At 46.4% G+C, this 22,898-nt stretch overlaps 1 protein-coding gene across 1 annotated transcript in view; it reads right to left on the minus strand.

Annotated features, from left to right (window-relative positions):
- Positions 1 to 11,905, minus strand: part of mgat5b (alpha-1,6-mannosylglycoprotein 6-beta-N-acetylglucosaminyltransferase B) — a gene marked incomplete at both ends in the record, with an annotated part of 96,388 nt that extends 84,483 nt beyond the window's left edge. Inside the window, 2 exons of the mRNA XM_080446358.1 lie at positions 9,094 to 9,206; positions 11,838 to 11,905. Coding sequence (XP_080302484.1) covers positions 9,094 to 9,206; positions 11,838 to 11,905 — 181 coding nt within the window. The remainder of the gene's footprint in view (positions 1 to 9,093; positions 9,207 to 11,837) is intronic.
- Positions 11,906 to 22,898: the final 10,993 nt, after the last annotated feature.

Genomic DNA, 22,898 nt, shown 5'->3' on the forward strand with positions numbered 1-22,898 from the left:
TGATTGATAACGCTGTGGACAAAGAACATTTGAATATACATAATAGGATTGCAAATGAAGAGGTGAAGCCAAATTTGCATTAAGGTGCAAGTAAGAGCAATCAAAAGTCAATCTTGGGGTGGGGAGGGTATTTGTATAACTACTGTATGTCACTATGAAACACGTGACATTTTTTTCACCCCAATAATACTGTTGTGTTTGTCTGTCTGTACCAGTAGTGTACATGTGTCTTATACACTGCTGAACTGCCTGTAAACACGCAAAGCAAATTCCCATGAGGACATAATGAATCAATCGCAAGTTATAGACTAAACACTGACTGAAAAATGCAGTACAATTGTATGTGAAAATGAGTTGCCCGTGACAGTTACAGTTACTCCATTTACAAAATGATTGATTGGAGGAATATCAAAAACATGGTTTGGGATGGGATGTATGTTTTAACCACTTTAGCCCTACGGTATACTTACAGCCAAAAATAATTGTATATATATTCTTTTTTTTACATTTTTGAACATTTCTGCCTATAATGACATGCCCAAAATAGGGACACTATGTCGCAAGTGGTTAAAAAACACACACCTGAGGGCCATGGTGGCCTGATGATAGCATCTGTCATCTTCCACAATACCATTTATATGCTGCTCTAGTTTTCCCAGTGAAGACCTCTCCATCTCACCTGTCACAAGGCATACATCTCTCCCTCTCTCTCCTTCCCCCTCTCTGTCCATCTATCCCAGGCTTTCACTCCCAATCCAAATATTCATTAAGGGACTGGTTGATTGAGATTGAGTTGCCCTCTCCTCCATGGCGCCCATGGGGGAGATGTCAGATGCAGACCCTATTAGAGCAGACAACCTCTGTCACGTATCCTCTCTAAGGCGGCGGCCCCTTATTGTGCCTGACAGCCCGGAAAAGGAGGAAACTATCTGTGCTAATTTTACTATCTGAGCTTCTCGGCAGCTTCAATTAAAGTCTGCCTCTTCCCTCTGGTTGTCTGCCTTTTTCCCTGCTCCCATACCGATCCCAGCGCCACGCCATAGTACACACAGCTTACACACAAACAAACACAATGGGTTGGTTTCGACCGGGTGGCATAGATCTGTGAAACACAGCAGAGACCCAGGTTTAATTGATTGATGAAATACTTTATTAACAGTTTGCAAAAGGTACAGTTTACAATAATGTTAAAAAGGATAACACAAAAAGCCCAGAGGGCTTGTTTCCATTGTGGTGCTATGTATTCAATTCTTCAATACATATAATAGTACAAGAAATCATCAATACTAAGAGCAGTAAAAGTATATTTACAGAAAAACTGTTCTTTTGGCAAGGTAGAAGACTTGTCTAGGTCAAGACAGGTGCTCTTTTATGGTGCTTTTGAAGGAGGGTAGAGAGTCGCGCTTTTTTATGGCTGGTGGTAGGGCATTCCACATTTTCGGTGGCTTAATAGTAGAATGAATTCATCCCCATATTTGTGCCAAATCTGGGGGGGAATCATTGGAGCTCCCTCTGGTGTTGTGCCCGTGGGCGTTTCTCACTCTTTTGAAGTAGTCCAAGTTGTAGAAGCCAAGTGAGCGATTACGTCCTTATCGCTGCACTAGCAACCCCTGCCCTGCTGGATGGTAGAGGCGCCTGCTCAATGGGGAGGGGAACTGGGGGAGATAGCGGGAACCCCTGCATGCTTCCTGGTGAGACTCCTCGCTGCCAGGTGAATACAAAAAGCTGGTGATTCCATCTGTATTAGAAGACTTACTGTATGTGGGTCCACAGGCCAACAGTAGGGCTTGGTATTGACAGGGACCACAGTACACATAGGGAACAACTAAAATAGGATGAACATGTTGAAAAACACAAAAAGAAGACAAACAAACACATTGGATGGCCGGAATTAGTTATTTTTTTAAATTATTAATTAGGCCAATTGTAACCATGTTTACATTTAGTGTCTGATTTGGGCGGTTGTAAATCCAGTGAGAATAGAAAAAAACTCCCAGCCACCGGCACAGCAAGGAATGGCTGACTCAGGCACAGAGTGCAAAGTCTGCTGATGTAGTATCCATATTATATGTGCACGCAAACGCAATTCCAATCCCATTCCTATAGTATGTGAAAATGTGGTATTGTGGTGAGCACTTTGTTTTTAGAATCACAGCACGCAACAACTAGCAACAACTCAGGACAGCAGGCTGTCACTTTGATTTTGCCTTTTTGCAACACTATCCATTTTGAGAGCATTGCAGCATGAAAATATAATGAGCAGAGGGACTGGTGTATCGCCTTTAAAAACTTCTGCATGCAAAAACAACATAGTAAGAAAGATTCTACGATCCCTGAATAAATAATGAGCCTGGGTTAACTTACCGACTTACTTTATGTCTACCTCTACATAATTGAGGACGTTTGATCAATAATATCTCTGCTCTACACAGTGTCAGTGGGCAGGGAGAGGTCTTGCATTGCAGTTAGAATCATCCGCTAAATCAATCAGGCAACCAGGGCTTTGATAGATAGATACCGCACTATCAGTCATGCTAATCCCCAGTCAACGCTGTGCCATGATAACTCACAGCAGCAGAATCTCTCAGAAAATTACTCACACCTCCAATAATCTTCACAGTATTGATTCATATTTAGATAACTGATGTGTCAACACAAATGTGAGTGTGCGTGTGCGTGCGTGTGTGTGTGTGTGTGTGTGTGCGTGTGTTCATAATGATTAAGCATATCATATGGGGAAATAGTTCTTTATTGTAACAGACTACGAACAGAAAGATTTACAATTTAAAATGCAGTGCCTAGTTTGCCACTGGCATTCAGACAATTTAATCAATTGAACGTTCTTTGTACTACATAAAAAAGCAATTTACTATTAATGCAATCCAATATTGGCAATTGTACCCTATGGCAACAAAATAACATAACTTGACCTCAATAAGAATGAAAACTAATCTATGTGATGTCTATTTGCTCTGTTTTTGTTTGATTATTTATAGGCATTTAACACAAGAGCCATATTGTTGTTGTTATGTTATATATAAGTGAAAATGTCAATACATATATTGTTTTTAAAAAAAAAGAAGAATGAAAACTATGTGTAAAAAAATCTAAGATATAAATTATAAAACGGTATAAGATTGGAAGAATGAAAATTCACAAAAGCCCTCGCCCAACTTCTCTCCGTGGTAGCTCATCTTTTCATACTTTCTTACCTTCATACAGACTGACCTATCTGAGTCATGCACACTCAGGCTGTCCACAATAATGATAACTGTAACAATAACTAAAATATGTCGTTTTATAAAAAGGGTTCTAACTCAAGCAGAGTCCACACCACAACTCCATGTGGTTGGTTGAGTTTGTATACTCGCAAGAGTTCTGGGGGTCCTTGAAAGTTTGAGAACCACTGGAGACAAATGCCACTGCCCATCATGGTTGACAGCACAACAATCAATACAACGTCTAAAGCCTGAATTATATTTAGTCATACGACAGTGTATGAATCAAGCATTAGTGATGGCTGCCACACAATTCAAGAATGTGATCTCTCGCTCTCAGTGCCAGGCGACAGAAGCACCAACACATCTGTTTCAATCACACCTCTGCTGTGTTAAGCACATGGCGTGTGAAGTCACCAGAAGAATCGTCTTCAGCGATTCCTTCCTGCAGGTGAAACTCACTCTCATCTATTCCAGACGAGAGTACCAGAGATACCTTCGTGTCTGTCGGATTACTTCTCCCATTTTTCATTCAAATGAACTCCTGACAATACGGGCCCACGCTCACTGGCGGGCCTGCCGAAATGTCACATCTTGACTCTGACCCCCGTGACATATATTTCTCTGTTTTATGCATCAGGTAGTGAAGACTGCTGAGCCGTGAAATAAAAAACCTCCATCAGTGTCTGTCAAAAAAAAAAGCCTGGTGTGCATACGAAGTGTGAGTGCGACGCACCGTCATTCCAGTCGGTGATGGATTAAAACTCTGTGGAATGAACAGGTTTTTGATACAGGATAAAACAACAGACCATCAACGGTCCAGCCATCGACCAAGCAGTGGTTCCTTCATTATTTTCTCAAAAAGAAAAAACGGAAAAGAAAAACACCCTATATACTGTAAACTATACAGTTCAAGCAATAATAGAACCACTCTGTCTTGACCTTTTAAGAAGAAGCGTTGCATTTTCTGCAGCAATATAGAACAATAAGGGCAGAGCAGTGGCTCAAGACAAGTTCATGAATGAATTATTACTAGCGTTCATCTGGCTTGAGGGTCTCATAGGCTCCATGGACTTAATACCAGCACAGTACATGGCTGTTGGTGTACCACCATCAACATCCATCAGTGGCATTTAACTCAAATGCTGTACCTCAGGACGAACACAAAGACAGAAGGGCATCGATAGTTTGTCATCCACATAATCACAACACCCCCGGACTGTTAGGCAGACTGTACACTTCTGGAACTCATGCATAATTATTTATAAATATAGGAACCAAAACCCAAGAATTTGACGCTTGTGTATGAGATACCGCATCAGAATCTATAGCTTCTGGATCCCTGCATCGGGAGATGGTAGTACAGGCAATATAGTGTCTTTTTACTCCGCAGAGCTCCAAATGTTTAGTCTAAGTTTACTACAATCTGAAACATTAAGACAAACGTGCCCAAACTGAGACGAACCAGAGGGTTCCGTTTAACTCTACACACTGAGACCACTGTTGACACCTCTGTGGAGGTGCACTTCAAAGGTCTGATTAGAAAGCCACTATATAAGCCACTAGATATAGAGCAGTGCTTCTCAACCTTTTCAGGCCGCGACCCCCCAAAATAATCATATTTGAACTGGGGACCCCCCACCCTGACAAGCACTTGGAATTGTAGTCGAGGCATTATATTTAGTTTGACTCGGTTCCAGATATTGTGAAAATAGCAGATCTACAAGCTTGTAGATCTGTCGTTTTCGAAATGTTTGCCTCTTATATTATTTGACAATTTGGCCAATGTTTGAACAGTTTTTATAATATAACCAGGGGCGGCCATAGCTGAGTGGTTAGTGAGCCCGCCTAGGGAGCCAGAGGCCCTGGTTGTCCCAGGTACGATTCCAGGCCAGGCCAGCAAATGTGTCGATGAAATGAAATTTGTCCCTGAGCAAGACTCTTAACACCTAATTGCTCACAGGCCCTCATTGGAAACAAGACCGCAAGGACTTTCATGAACGGACCTGTTAAAGGAATTATATAGCCTATGTTGATTACTTTTGATACAGTAATGGTCTTTTTTTCTTTTCTTTCTTTTTCTAGGTATTAAAAAGGTATTGAAAGTCCTTAAATGGTCACTTTACTATCATCTGTGGACCCCCCGACCCACAGGTTGAGAAGCACTGATATAGAGGATCAAAAGGCTCACTATTTCAAGCTTCACACACTACCAGGAAACGCTCGCTCTCTCTTCCCCACGCCCCTTTCTTCCACCCCACATCATTAGTTCCCTGTACCTTCAAAAGACAAGTAATGAAGTAAATGCATGAATTATAATCATGGATTAAATAATGAGTATAGACCACCCTAATGTAGTAGCTGAATAATATCACGCTGTAGATACTCAAGTCAACTAGGAAACTGGTTGTTTGGTGCTAAAGCATTGAGAATGGGAAACCAAATTGTGAAAAGAAGTTCCTAATCTGCCTCATAGATGGTGTATGGCAAGGGTCCCCAACCTGGGGTCCATGGACACTGATAGCCCGCGACGCCAGTCTGCACTAAAATTAGTTTCATTTGATATATAATATTCACGACCGTTATGCTGTAGAACAGCCACCCACAGTCGGATCTGACGCTGTTAATGTATCTCTCACCAATGTTTTGGATAGCCTACTTAACAAAAGATGGTAGTCAACAACCCATTGAAACACAGTGTGCAAAGTGCTAAAATTATAATATTAACATGCACAGCCACAACAAACTTTAACACGGAAGCATGTGTTTTCGATCAATAGCAGATCAAGGACGTCTGCGTGTTAAATTCAGCACAGGCTCTCTCTCCCTCTCTCTCAAAAAAAATATCCATCGATCCATGTTTTAATTTCAGATTTTGATCCGTAAGATCCAGGCCAGGGACTACCTTTACATTCGCCTATGCCGGATGGTACGTTTATGTGACCGGGTCCCGGGGCTACAATGGGCGGGGAGGTCACAGATCGGGCTTGGGACGGCGAGTGAACAGGGACATATACAGTATACAGCAGGGATTTTGGGAGCTGAAAGCAGCAACATTTCAGGAAGGTTTCGGGAAGGCCTTGCCAATCCGAAGACAGTTCGGAGGACACGAAAGTATACAATCTACAATGATTTGCAGTTATAAAATATAAAGTTTAAAAAGAAATGTTTGTATATTTAGTATTTTGGATATATGCTTCCCATGATTGTTAACACCTACAGTATGATAACCCATGCAGTGCACTGAGATTGTAGTATTATCTGTTTCCATGGAAGGGGGCAGCACACAGTGGATGACATGGATGGACTGAACAGGTTTGAACAGGGCATGAAGATCCACAAGGGATCAAAATGTTGTCTTGCTAGTAAATATGTATTTTTACCTTTAGTCAGGTGTGCGGGCGCTACTTTTAATTTAGTACACGCCTTTGGCTCAGCACCCACTGTTGATGTGCGCATAGTTAGTTAGTTAAATATACTGTAGTCATAATAATAGAGAAGGAAAAAGACAAGATAAACAGGACAACAATATAAAATGTCCCCAAGTAATGTGAGTAAAATGTATATGGGTTCAAAATTAATAGGTCTACATATTTAATAGGTTATTTCAATTGGCGACCATGTCAACCTCTCTCGGTGGTCCGTGAAATTACTGACTACATGAAAGTGGTCCTTGGTGCAAAAAAAGCTTGGGGAGCCCCGGTATATGGCGTTTCAAAGTTCAAAGTGTGAATGCCGCTCTGTAGTATGAAAACAAATTCAGCCTCACGTAAACACATTGGCACACACACATAAAGAGGATGTGAATTTACAGAGGCTAGCTCTCCTTGGTTGGCGTTTAATGAGCTGGAGGGAAGATACCTTCCCTAGACTGCAGCCTGAGAGTGGTTAATTAATCAGACAGTTCTCCTGACTCCACTCTCTCTCGCTCTCTCTCCGTCTCTCCATCTACAATCAACCTCTCTCCACCTCTGCCTCTCTCCCCCTCTCTTCTCCCTCTGTACCTTGCCACACCCAGTCTTCCCTCCCCTTCTCTTTTCCTCCACATTCAGCCTCCCTAATGTCTCTACCACTCCCCTCTACACCTCTCTATTTATGCATCAGTTATATCTCTACCTACAGTACATTTATTGTATTCCCCAATTCTCCTTATCGCTCTCACTCCCATACATCTCCATCTCTACATCTTCTGTATTTGTGTGCGACACAGAGAAATGCATTATATGAAGATTATGCTTGCTTAACTTATGGATGTTATCTAGCTTGGATGGAGGGGGGGGTGGCTGCATGGATCAAACATTGTCTCCACAAATGATGACACACTTTGGTATGTACTGTTTTACAGTATGTAGATAAATGTGACCCTAACCTAGAACTGAAGGGCATGTGTGAAAACTAACACACACACACACACACACACACACACACACACACACACACACACACACACACACACACACACACACACACACACACACACACACACACACACACACACACACACACACACACACACACACACTGATGGATTTGGACAGGGTGCAGTAAAGAGGTACACTGTAGTTGGCACATACCAGCTGGTAAATTGTTCGATGAGGACACGGCACATTGTCAACACCATGCCAGGCTCTGATAAAAATGCGAGTGACAACGGCCCACAAGCCAACATTGACTCTTCCAAATGGCTTGAGCTAGCAGGGTTTATGTGCAGAGTCATATAACACAAACACAGAGCGCGTGGCGGGAAAGCTAATAGACTTCTCTTGACGATCATGCCGCTGCAATAGAATGGCATTCTTTGTCGGTCCCCGCGTTGGGTAATTTACATTTATTAGCATGTATTAGAATTACAGTTATGAGTTATGAGTGGTAATGCTACTACAGTACTACAATACTACAACTGATTTGGAACAATCATCAGGGTCATTTGTTTCTGCAATGCAAGTGGAAGCCTCCTGGGACCATGAGGAGAACATTACTTATGGCTTACAGTATGGCTAAGGCTTTTTTTGACAGAAAGAGGAAAGAAACACCAACACACCAACACACACCCTCCTCACACTCAATATTTAAACACATACCACACTAGCACATTACACTTTGCTTAAACTGTGCACACAAACATATGTACACTGGGTACAGTCATACAGTAAAATATGTATTTACTATGAATACCCATACTGCGCAGTGTGCACATACATACAATTAGGAAACACACTCACAGCACAAATGACTAAATTATATCCTTTTTCTTTTGTGTATAAGATATAACAATAAATAATCTTGAAAATCACAAAACCACCACTGAGCCACGACTTTCTACTGACGTTTTTATTTTGGACCACATTTTTTTGACACCGAATGCACTGAGACATGCTTCAGGTACTTGATTTATTTATATAGCATTTGCACCAGCCCACTAATGGGATCCATCCCTCGAAGCTGACAAGCCCAATAAAAACAACAACAACAAAAAAAGTATTTCAGCAAGCAGTGGCCACCTCCTTCCGCTCCCCAGCCGTACCGTTCCAAGGATTCTGAATCTGTAAGTGTATTTCATGAGTTCAAGGATGTCAGAGTGACACTGCTCCGTTTCTGGGAAGCGGGGACACAGTGGTGCCACAGCCAAGTGCCAATGGACAGGAGGAGAGAGGAAAGGAGGAGTAGGGCAGTGCCAATGCCACCCACCCCCCTTGAAGGCACCTTTATAAACCGCTCCTGATGAGCCAACTGAGGGAGTCTGTCAGCAATCACAGGAGCCCCGCCACGCTCCCAGCATGCTCCCTGCCTGTTCATTACCAGTGCAGCGCACAGCCGCTGTTGTCAGAGGCTGCCGCGTGGCACCGACACACACAGGGCCACGGCACAGGCTTACCTTCGGCTCGTATGGTGAACGGAGACTCTCCGGGTCGCTTGGCCGAGAACTGGCCCCCCAGGGAGGTCATTAGGAAGCACAGGCTGAAGAAGCCAATCCCTGCCACGAAGATCCTGCAGGGAGGGTGGGGGGGGGGACAAGATAACCAGAGGCGGGGTAAGAACTCATGGGCAGGGAGGGACAGATGAGAGAGGAGCAGTGTATAAAGCATGAGAGGAGTAAGGCATAACATTTTGGGGAAAAGAGTAAAGTGAGTATGTGCTGCAACGCAACAATGGACAATGTGGTGTGAGAGACCTCACTTCACGTAAAGCAATTTGAGATGAGGAACTGTGCCTAGTTGTATGCACACAGTATTGATGTTGTATTCTGCATTGACATGGTTCATTTTGTGCACCCAAGCCACCCATCAAACCACACAAATTCACAGTGTGCTCCCGCTTGACTGTGCTATCTTAAATGAACCATTATGCGAATTGAACTTTTTTTGTGTTATGTTGTGTTCAGTGAGCAAACAGGCCAAAACAAAAGCATTAAGCTACAGATGAATGGCTATAATTCTTGAGTGCTGCGAATGCCTAACAAACATCATTTTTTTATTTTGTTTTTTTGTTTCCCCATTAAAGGCTTTTTAAATGAATGCTTTGCACTGATGGGATTGAAAAAAATGTAGCTGAGCTCCAAATATCCTGCTGAGAACATGCACATGTAAATGTTTGCTTTCAAACCATCCTTCCGCACAGCAAAAATGACAGGCTTGTCATTTTGATACATTTACACAGCCAAGCTCACTTCACTAGCTTTGTGTTGAGGATGCATAATGACAACTTCTCTACCTCGCTAGGCCTAAAAAAACCTGGCCTTTTCAAAAACAGATTTTTTCTTTGGGAAAGGAGTTAGTGCCTGAGAGCACTGTCGCAACATATTACTGTCCAATATCTGGGCTAATGGTGAGAAGTCTGGTTTCGGTGCCCAGGAAAGCATGAAGACTGTGTCTGTGAGAAAACGTGCATGCATACAGTACACACACAATATCTCTCTTGCTCTCTCTCCACTCACTCACGATTTATTCCCTCTTTCAATTCATTCTCTCTCCCCCCTAAATGACACACAGACACACACACACACACACACGCGCGCACACACACAGTCACACACACACACACACACACACACACACACACACACACACACACACACACACACACACACACACACTTAAAGGTAGGGTAAGTGATATTTTTTGGTTAAAACAAAAAGTATTTAGTTAAAAGGTTAAAGCACTATATTCTGATAGTAATCATTGCTATTGTTTGTTCAGTAACAGGAGTCTCCCCGTCTCTCCAGCTCTTTAATAAACAGAAAATCCATTTTCCGGTAGGTGTCAAAATCTCAGCCAATCAGGAGAAAGTACCCATTTTAAGCTTCATTTTTATAGTGTTCCAGTTCCAATTTTGCATGCTCATTTCTTAGTGTCATCACTTCCAATTTCACTTGTTAAATCTATATCCAGATTGAGTTCTCTATCCTGATTGGATAAAATTGGAAATGAAACTGAAACTGAAACGAAAATGCATTTTCTGTTTTATAAAGAGCTGGAGAGACATGGAGACTCCTTGTACTGAACAAACACTCTATAGCAATGTGTACTATCAGAATATAGAGCTATTTAACACTTATTTTAACCAAAGAAAATCACTTACCCTACCTTTAAGCATAATGTCAGTTCAAGAAATATCAAATATGAAATGGCTTTGAAGCTCAAAAAATAACAACAATACAATTTCGAATATATAGGTAATCATTGGCATGGCAGATATCTCAATAACGTTTTCATGAGTCTTTGTTTTCACCATGATGTCACCAGCCCATAAAATGTCAAATGAAATCTGGTGAAACTTTTTGCTGTGCAAACATAATGATTGTATCTGATCTGTTCCAATCAGCAGTAACTGCCTGGTGCTTCTTAGTTTTAGAGCATGATTGAATTAGAATATGGAGACATTGTATTTTTAAACTCAATTGATAGCTATTCCTGTGGTACTTTGGCAGTGGTGGAAAATAAGTACATTTACTCAAGTACTGTACTTGGAGGTATTTACTAAGGTAATTACTAAGGTAATTACTTTACTGGAGTTGGAGTATTTCCAATTGTAGCCTACATTTACTTCTTCTCCACTACATCTCAGAGGCAAATATTGTACTTTTACTCCAACACAATTATTTGACAACTTTAGTTACTAGTTACTTTGTAGATTTGGATTATTATTACAAAACATACACTTCAGCCCTATATAACGGTATAATTCGGCCATTTGAAAATAGCCAATATACAAGCTCACAATGCGTTGTGAGCTTGTATATCTGCTATATTTTTAAGATTTGTATACGCTTTTGAAAACTTGTGAAATGGGACATTCTGCATAATGAGTACTTTCTTCTTTTGGCACTTTATTTTGATACCAATACTTTAGTACTTTTACTCAAGTACATCTCAAGTACATTATTTTGAATTCCAGAATTTTACTTGTAAGAATATTACTATATTGCAGTATTGATACTTTTACTTAAGTAAAAAAATATGTAGTACTTTTTCCACCACTGTAGGCTATTTGGGCAACTGGACAAAATAAATGTCAACAATGAAAGCTTTCTTCTTAAATGGCATTATGGCGAGTTAAACTCCACGACATTGACGAATTGTGTTTAAATGTCTTGTGTTTCGCATCTCTGCTGCTGCTTACCTGAACGGTTTTAACGTCAGAAGACATCGTCTCACCATAATGGAAAAGTCGGCGTTCGTTGTGATCATTTCCCACACACAAAGAAAGCACCGCGTCTCCAAGACATTGTGTCACACACACGTTGTTCTGCGAGCCCGTACTGTACGTGTCCAGAAGACCGCAACTTCCCAGTCCTGAGAATGACGGCGGCAGGTGTGTTGAATGAATATCACAACTTCAGACTATGATTCTCCACCGCGCACACACACACACACACACACACACACACACACACACACACACACACACACACACACACACACACACACACACACACACACACACACACACACACACACACACACACACACACACACACACATTCCCCCTTAGCCCTGGTCCAGAGCGTTTAGTGCAGTGGTTTTCAACCTTTTTTGCGTCAAGGACCCCCAAATTGACTCATATTAGCCCAGGGACCCCCATTTGAAAAGATATGCCAACTCAACCATTTTGATTTCTCGGGGGTCCCAATCTACACTGTATCATCATCATTAGTGTTCATTTAACTCTGAGAGTGTACAAATGGAACCAAATGGACCCGTTAGGGTCCATTTGGTTCCCCATTTGTACACTCTCAGAGTTACAGACACACAAGGGTCCGTCAATTTGGTTCCTAACTATTAATTTGTCTGGGGACCCCCTGGAACCCCCTCAAGGACCACTGGTGGTCCCCGGACCACTGGTTTAGTGAGTTCTCTCTAACGCCCTGCCACGCGCGCTGCTCCGCTCATAGACCGAAAATTCCACTGCCGTGCGAGGTCTCCGTCTTTAGTTTAAAAAAAATAAACAAAACTATTTCGCTACTCACCGAAAAAAAGGCTGTTTTGTGTTGTTGAAAGTCTATTCTCCGGGGTGGGAAGCCTCTCAGGACCCCACCTTTTCTGCATGATACACTTTTTGGGGCAGAAAATAAAATATGTCCGCCAGACGGAAATTATTTGATTTGCTCCACTGCGCCCCCTACAGATCTGGTGAATGGTAATTTATATTGAACTCACTAACGCTCTGGACCCATAGAGTAAAAAAATAACTAAATCAATATAAATAAATACCCCTGTAATACGTAGTATAAATTAGGCTTTACCAGTGCGCGAGGGGGACCAACTTCTGCGGGAATCCTGCTGCAGTGAAGGGTGGTCTATCCGAAAGAAGCCCTGACCTGACAGATGATTTTTTTTTTTGTTTGTTTTTAAACTGATGTTTGTAGAGTTTTCCGCTTGTTTAGTACAGCTGAAGGATCTGAATTGGCGGCATCATAAGGTGCAGCTATCTGGATGGCGTACATAAGCCTACTTTTCCGACCGTAATATTCCCATTGAGCCAAGAAGAATGTTCCGAGTTCTTTACAGTTCCTCAAGCTGCAGCTGAAATCACAGCGCCATCTAATGATCCACTTGGTAAAACATGAGGTAATGAAGTCAATTTTCTTGATTGATTATTCGAACAGTGAACTAAGATGACCTTGTGGTGCTGTTCAATGGCTTAGCCTATGATTCATCTGGACATGATTTGTTCTGTCTGGGATCGAATTTGTCCATAAATGCCTTCGGCGATATCACAGACAGAGTTGGCTGTTCTAAATGAAATAGGTTAAGCTATAACTCTTCAATTAAAGTCAGACATATCAATACTGTCTTATAAATAAAGCATTGTTGCTGATATAGAAAGTTGAAAGTAGGCTATATATTTGGAAAAGCTAACACTGCTCATTGTCTACCTGGGAATTGTCAGTACCACGGACAGCACCGTGAGGTAATGAGCAGACAGTAGCCCAACAGCGCTGCCTATTGACATTATTATAGAATACACCGAGAATGCACTTGCTAAAGGGCCGTCCACACCAAGCACTACTATAACTTTCACTACATTGTAATAATAATAATAATAATTATTATAATATTAGCTCAGAATCATATAGCGCTTTTCTAAGTACCCAAAGTCACTTTACATAAAAGAAAATGAAGGAACCAACTTTATTAAGAAATAACTAAAAACAATAAAAAGATGTGCTAGATAAAAAACGAAAAAAGGTTAAGCGTGGGTTGGAGAGACATCTTAACTCAACCTCAGCTGGGAGTGGTTGGGGGTGTATTCCAGAGGGAAGGGGCAGAAACAGAAAGCCCTATCACCCCAAGTAGTCTTGGGGAGGATTGGCTTCACTGGACCTGAGTTTTTTTTAAAGTAGGCCTATATAGTTATAGTTATAGTGCTTGGTGTAGACAAATTAAGGACAAATAAATAACAATAACTTTAGAGATTTGCTGTACGCCCTGAACCCGTACGCCCTGAACCCGTAACGCTATGGTCAGGGAGTGTGACACTAATATTGCAATGCAATACACTGTAATGGATATTGTAGTCTCACAGAGAATGACAGATAGCAAGGCCACAACAGAACCATCACAAACTGATAATGAAACTGATGTCACTAATAACTTTTTTTGTTATTGTTGTGGTGTATTAATTGCCTTCTAGCTCTGGGTCTGTCTCAATGGGTCTTTAAAATTTGTCATGGTAGAGATAGTTGGGAGGGGTGAACAGACAGAGAGAGAGAGAGAGAGATAGAGAGGGGCGGGGGGAGAGAGAGAGAGAGAGAGAGAGAGAGAGAGAGAGAGAGAGAGAGAGAGAGAGAGAGAGATTCTACCGTACAGAGAGGGAGGGAGGCAAATGATCAGCTACAGAAATGGCAAAGCAATTCAACCCCATGCAATCTACACCTCTAAAATGCAAACTGGAGAGGGGATTTCTAATAGCAGGTTATATGTGTGTTGAAAGTGAGAGACAAAGACAAAAGGAGAGGCTTCAGCATTGAGCCAAAGAGCCAATAGTCATCTTGCTGTTCACAGAGAGCAGGCAACAGCATCCTTTGCTGCCATGGCAACTGTTTTCCCCCACTTTGGAACCTGGCTGTGTCTGTCACCTCTGGACTCAACATTGGCCCCTGCTTGTGAGCCTCAGGCTGTGGAGAATAGCATCCCATTGGCTCTAAATACATCACAAGGCGGATCACATTCACTTAACATGACAACCTCACGGGGCGTTCAGCTGGCTGCCTGACAGTACCTTAGCAAGAGTTATCTGTGACAGAAAGGAGATTGGATGTAAGCGTACGTGTGTGTGTGTGTGTGTGTGTGTGTGTGTGTGTGTGTGTGTGTGTGTGTGTGTGTGTGTGTGTGTGTGTGTGTGTGTGTGTGTGTGTGTGTGTGTGTGTGCTGTCAGCAGTCCGAAGCAAATATAATTCCATCGTTTTTACATGACGCAACCATATCAACTGATTGCTGAAATTTCTGGCATAGTGTGCAAAGCGATGTCAAGTGATTGGGAAAATAACGAACAAATTACTTTTAATGTTAAATAAGTCAGACATAGAATCACAGATCTAGAGGTTACGAATGTAACCCCGGTTTTAGTAGGTTCGGAGTTTACTACTCACTATGGGATATCAGCGCCCTCAGGCGATGAGACAGACACACACGCTCCCGGCGCCAATACTGATTGGCTAAGGGTATGTCACGAGTCCGGAAGGACCCGGGAGTATAAAGCTCCCCCGTGACGTAGGCTCTTCCTCTTAACATTCTCCTCTCTGCATGCCAAATGCGCACAGAAAGGGGTGTCTGGTGAGTAGTAAACTCCGAACCTACTAAAACCGGGGTTACATTCGTAACCTCTAGTTTTACCACGGTTCTCCGTTTACTACTCACTATGGGATTCATAAACCCCCCTTGAGGTAATGAGCCACACAACCCTGACAACCCCGCACGCCCCTCAGCCCCAGGTCACGTCCCCCAGGACGTGACCTAAGAACCCCAGGCCATAGGTCCACGACCTCATGACCCCTGGGCGCCCCCCCAGCCCACCGGGCTGGGGTGCGGGATAGATAATAAGAGTAGGCCCTGACAGACTCTAGAGTCTGCCTTATTCTCTAACAGGCAGACACAGTCCGCCTCATAACAATGAGGAGCAGGGCCCTCATTCCCCAAGACACAGCCCTGCTGGTCCCAAGGAAACCTAAAGAGGAAGTTGAAGATAAGGAGAAAGCCCCAAGCCTACTCCCTATCCTCCACTGACCTGGAGGCAGCAGCCACACCCAGGACAGCGTGCGCCACTGATGACGCCGCCACGTCCAGACTGTAAAAGGCCGCAAAAGTCGATGGTGACGACCAATTTGCAGCCGCACCAATCTCCTGGATCGAAGCTCCCTTGTAGAGAGCCCAGGACGTAGCCATGCCTCTAGTAGAGTGGGCCCTCAGACCCCCCGGGACTGGGACACCACTGCTCACATAAGCCAGCTTAATGGCATCTCGGATCCATCTAGAAAGCGTCGCTTTGGTGACCGCCTTCCTCTGAACCCCCACGCCAAAAGAGACAAAGAGTTGTGTCGATGAGCGATTGGCCGCCGTCCTCTGGCAATAGAGCTTCAAAGCTCTCACCGGGCAGAGGCAATGTAACCGCCTGTCCTCCGCCGAAGCGAAGGGAGGTGGATGAAAAGCTACCAATTCAACCGGATCCGGGGCCACCACCCCGGTCTTTGTAACGAACGCCAGGTTTGGTTTAAGCAAAACCCTCCTGTCGTTGTTCAGAAAACTCATGCACTCCGGGCTCACCGAGAGCGCATGCAAGTCACTGACCCGTTTAGCCGTAGACAGGGCCACCAAAAGGACCGTTTTGAGACTAATGACCTTCAGATCCATAGACTCAAAAGGCTCGAACGGGTGACGGCACAGTGCATCCAGCACCACCGTCAAATCCCAGACTGGGAACAGTGGCCTGTTGACTGGTCTAGCTCTTCTGGCGCCGTTCATAAACCGGCGCACGAAGTTATGCTGACCCACCGTCTTGCCATCGTCGAAACCTAGGTGGCAAGCCGAAATGGCAGCCAAATACACTTTCACTGTCGAGAAGGATAAACCTTGACTTAGCCTTCCCTGTAGAAAGGTAAGAATGCTGCCCACCGGGGCCTGGACAGCCACCACCACTGGTGACTGCTCCAGACACCAAGATGCGAACATATTCCATCTGACCTCGTAAGCTTCCCTTGTGGACATAGCCCTCGCACCCTGGATGGTAGCCACCACGTCAGGGGGGAGGCCACATGAAGTCAAATTCGCCCTCTCACGGGCCAAACCCATAGGTCTAGGTCCTGAGGGCGCTCGTGGAACAGCTCGTTCCCTCCCTGCCTCACCAGGTCTGCCCTGGGAGGGAGGGCCAGAGGCGCATCGTAAAGGAGCGGAGCTATCTCCGACCTCCACGTGCCCCATGCTGGAGCCACCAGCAACACCGACAACCCCTGGAGCCTGACCCTCTCCAAGGTGGGGAGGATCAACTCCATTGGCGGGAAGGCATAAAGCAGTTCGCTCGGCCAACTGTGTGCCAAGGCGTCCATGCCCATGGAACGGTCCCCCCTCTTCACTGAGAAGAACCGAGAACACTTCGCGTTCTCTTCGGAGGCAAACAAATCGACCTGGGGGCGACCGAATCTGTGCCAGATATCCTTCGCCACTATCGGGTGGAGTGACCATTCCCCGTACCGGAGACCGCCCCTGGACAGCAAGTCCGCTCCGTGGTTCAGGAGGCCCGGTACATGAGACGCCCGTATGGACGCGAGCCGTGACTCGCACCAAAGCGTCATCTCGCGTGCTAGACCATCCAACACCAGGGAGGTCAAGCCTCCCTGCTTGTTGATAAAACACATGGTTGTCGTATTGTCCGTTCTGACCGCGACATGACAACCCAAGATCTGTGCCTCGAAATGTTTCAGAGCGAGGAAAACCGCCAGCAGTTCCAGGTAGTTGATGTGAGCCGACTGCAGTGTCGGATCCCACATTCCCCTGGTCCACCTGCCCTCGTGGACGGCACCCCACCCAGCCAAACTGGCGTCCGTGGTGATGACCTTCCACGAAATCACAGCTCCTATACTGACCCCCTGGGACAGAAAGGCTGCTTGTGACCATGGTCTGAGTGCCTCCACACACCATGGAGACACCATCACAAGCCGACGACCTGAGGTGGGTGGGATCCGAAGGGCCCTCAGCCACCTCTGAGCGGGTCTCATGTAGAGCCTGCCTAAGCGGATTAAGTGAATGGCTGAGGCCATGAGACCTACTGCTTGCATGCATTGTTTGTAAGTAACTTCCCGCCCCGGGCGGAAAGATCTCACACAAGCTAAAACGCTGTCTATCCTCTCCTTGGATAGACGTGCCCTGAGCGTGTTCGAGTCCAGCGAGATCCCCAAGAAGGTGGCCCGCTGGGACGGAACCAAAACGCTCTTCTTGACGTTGATTGTGAAACCCAGTGACGTCAGATGGGAGATGGCCATGGCCGTGTGCCGCGCCACCTCCTCCTCCGAGCCTGCGGCTATCAACCAGTCGTCGATGTAGGTCGACAGACGGATTCCCTGTCTCCGTAGTGGAGCAATGGCCGCGTTGGTACACTTCACAAACACCCGTGGGCTCAACGACATACCAAAAGGGAGAACCATGTACTCGTACACTTCCCCTTCGAAGCCGAAGCGCAGGAACTTCCTGTGCGGGGGGTAAATTGGAATGTGGAAGTAAGCATCTTTCAAATCGATGCTCGTCCACCAGTCGCCCTGACGCACCGTGCGTAATAACTTCACGGTCGTTAGCATTTGAAAATGAAAAACCCGCAGGAACCTGTTGAGTCCCTTCAGATTCAATATGGGTCTTACGCCCCCCCCTTTCTTTTTCACCAGAAAATATTCCGAATAGAACCCCAGACGGTTCTGATCCGGAGATAATTTCTCTATCGCGCCCTTGTCCAGAAGGGAGGCTACTTCCTCTCTCAAGGTCTTGGCCGCTTGGCCCGACGCTCGGGTGTACAATACCTTGTCTGTCATGGGCGGCTTCCTGGCAAACTGCAGTCTGTAACCCTTGCGAACGGTGCGCAGCACCCAAGGGCACGGCTTGCAAAGTTTCCATTGATCCAAGCATTGAGCGAGAGGATTGTCGCTGGATGCTGCCGTCGCTAGTTCCACTGGTCGTGAAACCGTTACCATGGGAACCGGAGACGCTAAAACTCTGTTCAGCGGAGCTACAGCTGTGGAGCTCGCTAGAGACAAAGGAGGTCGCGTCGATCCTGACGTTCTGCGTGTAGAGATCACGTGACCTAGTGCGGAAAAGTTCCGCACTATTCCCACGTTGTCTACAAGGTCCGCCGCCATCTTGTCTAGGGCCCTTGGCCTGACTAAAGGAAGCGACGGAGCCACCTCTACTGAAAGAGGCACTCTGTCGCCCTCCAGAGGTTGGCGTGACTCGGTGCACGGCAGACTGTAAATATTGGGGTGACCCTCGACCCGCGCCGCCATTTTGCAAACCTTCCTTCCCACAGTGGGCCTCTGGCGCCCTCTGCTGGATGGATGGTAGAAATGGAAATTTTGGCGTGACCCTTGTACATTGGCGTTTGGAATTAGCAATGGGTTTATTACCTTTGTCTTGTTCATAGCATGCACAAAATTCATCCCAGCAGCGCTTGGACAGTCTCCAAAGGGACTGTCCAAGCGCTGTGGGCTTATGGGTGGAGGGCATTGATATGGAGGGGCCCCCCCAAGGGGGGTCCCTCCGCATCGCCGCTCTGAGACGGGTGAAATGATGAGAGGTTTTGTAAATTTCAGAACATTTATTGGAACCACATTTTGCACACAAACACCCTGGCAAACAACATTCTGACAATACAATACGGCAGAGGCCTGGCTCTGTAACATTGTCACTTTTTGTCTTTTGTTTTTCAAGTCCGTCGGGGCCATGAAAAGGCAACGTCTCTTTCCCGAGGTGACCAGGGGGGCTAATCCCCCCCCACTCCGTCCGTGTGGATGTGGGGGGGGCAGCCGAACAACCGGTAACACCGGGGGGCAAATGTCAAACATGCTGCCCGCGACCACGTCCTCTCCCGCCGCGTCGTGTGGGTCGGGGGGAAGAAGGAGGGGGGGAACGGGGGCCTTTGCGACGGACGTCGCCGGCTCCCAGCGACATGGGCCCTTCCATTCTGGATGGACGGGCCGAGGAGTTGCGGGAGCTGCCGCTGGCGCTGGGTTGGCGAGATGAGGAGAGTCTCCCCCGTATGGCAGACCTCTCCTGGCGGGGTCTGCCTGGGTGGGGAGGCTTCGGGGCCAAAAGACCCGCCGCTGCCTCTTTCCGGGCCCTCGCCGACTCCGTGGAGTCCTTTAAGTACTTCTCTGCACCGCAGAAGAGATTACTTGCTTTGAGTGGAAGGGCCAGCAGCTTCTTCTTCGCGTCTATTTTCTGCGCGTCTCTTGTGAAGGTGGCGAGGTCGAGCCACCGCACCCTCTCTATGGTCGCGCAGTCGTCCAACACCCGGCCGGTCCAGTTGATGGCGTGCTGGGTGCAGGAAATGGTGAGCTGGTTAAGGCGATGCAGCTCCTTAGCGTCATCGCCCCATTTCGTCTTCAGCTCCGCTAGTCGCACGGCAGAGGAGCCCTGGAGGATGGTAACGGCGTTGAGGGTCTTTGCGACCTGTCCAGCCGCGGCGTAGGTCTTCTTCAACGCCGCGGAGGATTTCCTCATTTCCTCGTTATAAAAGGACGGTGTGGCGCCCCCAAGCACCACCGTACCTGGTTGCATGTCCTCCAGTCCTTCCGCCAACACAGGGTCCATCGGAGGGACTTCGATCAGCCCCAGTTCCCTGGCGGAGATCAGGTCGATGGGGAAAGCTAGCTTTTGTGGGTCTTGGTGATCCCCCCAGGAGCTCACCAAGGCCGTCTGGAACCCCATCGCTTCAGGGAGCTTCTTGGACTCCACCACCCGTGTTGGTGGAGCCTCCAAGCCCTGGAAGCCTGCTGCGAGAGCGGTGGCGTTGCGGCTCTCTACGGGCTGCACCAACCCGCACCTGGCGATAGCCCGTTTGAATACCGCTGTTACTGGTTCGGTGACCTCTTCGACGACCACTTCGACGGTGTCGGGGTTTCCGCCATCCCCCTCGGCGCTCGCCATGGACACCTCCTGGACCTCCTGGTATGACGCGAGGTCCAACTCGTCCTCCAGCTCCTCGAAGGCCAGCTCCTCCTCGCTATCGGCCAACGAGGCAGCCCAGTCGTAGCGTCGGTGGGGGGAGGTGGAGGCGCTGCTGGTTAGCTGCGGCGGCGACATGTGTACAGCGGCAGCGACGGAAGGCGGCGTCTCCGCCGCTGGCCGCTTTACCTTCGGCGTCGGCACCGGTGGGGGTCCCATGAGTGTCTTCTCGGGCGGCACTCCTGGGGTCCCTGTGCTGGTGGTGACGGACGCCATGCCTGGATCGCTCCTGGCCCAGCCGACCAGGGTCTCTACCCTGGCAAGCCGGGCGTCGAGCTGCTGGCTGGTGAAGGACGCGCACGCTGGGCACTCGTCCCTCTCGCCCTGGCGGTCCTTGGCGTCAACGGCATGGGCGACCCCACAGCAGTAAATGCAGACACTGTGGGGGTCGTCTGCGGCGACGAGGAGGTCGCACCTCGGTCGTCCGCAGGTCCTCGGTGGTTCCATCCTGGTCTGGAACACAGCGGCCTAAACTTTGGCTAGTAGCACCTTAGCCTAGCTGCTACTAGTAGCCTAGTCGCTAAATGAATGAAAAACGCTAACCGGCGTTTTCAAATGCCAGACAAAGGAAGAAACTGAGAGGATAGACAAATAAATAATAAAATAAGTTCCGGGAGAGAACTTTTAGCAAGGTTTTCCCGTGGGGAGATACTCCGTATTCCCGCGTTGGGTTAGGTTGAAATTTTCTTGCTTTTTGTGTGTGAATATCTGCGCATTCGCTTGCAGAGTGGAGAAAAGAGGAAGAGCCTACGTCACGGGGGAGCTTTATACTCCCGGGTCCTTCCGGACTCGTGACATACCCTTAGCCAATCAGTATTGGCGCCGGGAGCGTGTGTGTTGCTCTGTCTCATCGCCTGAGGGCGCTGATATCCCATAGTGAGTAGTAAACGGAGAACCGTGGTAAAACATATTTCATGCCTTTTGATGAGGTGAAGGAGAATCATGGCAGCACGTGCACCCTCAAGGACAGTGGTTTTCAAAGCGGAGTCTGGGGACCCCCAGGAGTCCTTTAGGGGGTCAGAGGGGGTCCCCAGCAAAATCATTAAATATAGCATCAGCATCAAGTTTAACCACTTTAACCCTATATACATCAGATGATCTACAAGCTCACAACACGTCGCAATGTGGCGTTTGTGACCGTGTAGATCTGCTAACATGTTTGAAACATTGTAGCAACACAAATCTTGTATGCTGGTCCCTGGCACAAAGTATTTTCAGATGGGGGTCTGCAGCCCAATGCCTATTAATTTGGGGTCTTTGACATGAAAAGCTTTGAGAACCACTGGTCAAGGACGCAAGCTCCACTTCTCTCTTGAGCATCTTATTCTGTTAATTTTTTCTCAGTCCTTTTCCTTCTTCTTCTACTCATTATTTTCTTCTTCAGTCGCTTATTTAAAATGTTCTCTCCCCAGTCTCCCTTTATCTCAATTCCACTACAATGTGCTTTTTTAGGATGAAAGTTAGAACAATATTGCCAAAGCATCAAATGAAAAATATTGCTTAGTTTTTCTGCCTCCAACCATCCACTGGCCTCTCTCTCTCTCTCTCTCTCTCTCTCTCTCTCTCTCTCTCTCTCTCTCTCTCTCTCTCTCTCTCTCTCTCTCTCTCTCTCTCTCTCTCATTCATTCATTCATTCATTCATTCATTCATTCACTCACTCACTCACTCACTCACTCACTCATTCTCTCTCTCTCTCTGTATCACTCAATCACTCACTCAGTCACTGTCTGTCTGTCTGTCTGTCTGTCTGTCTGTCTGTCTGTCTGTCTGTCTGTCTGTCTGTCTGTCTGTCTGTCTGTCTGTCTGTCTGTCTCTCTCTCTCTCTCTCTCTCTCTCTCTCTCTCTCTTTCATTCATTCATTCATTCACTCACTCACTCACTCATTCTCTCTCTCTCTGTTTCTGTATCACTCAATCACTCACTCACTCAGTCTCTGTCTGTCTGTCTGTCTGTCTGTCTGTCTGTCTGTCTGTCTGTC

Source organism: Gymnoscopelus braueri (assembly GCF_963280865.1).
Source record: "Gymnoscopelus braueri genome assembly, chromosome: 13".
Taxonomy (NCBI): Eukaryota; Metazoa; Chordata; class Actinopteri; order Myctophiformes; family Myctophidae; genus Gymnoscopelus; species Gymnoscopelus braueri.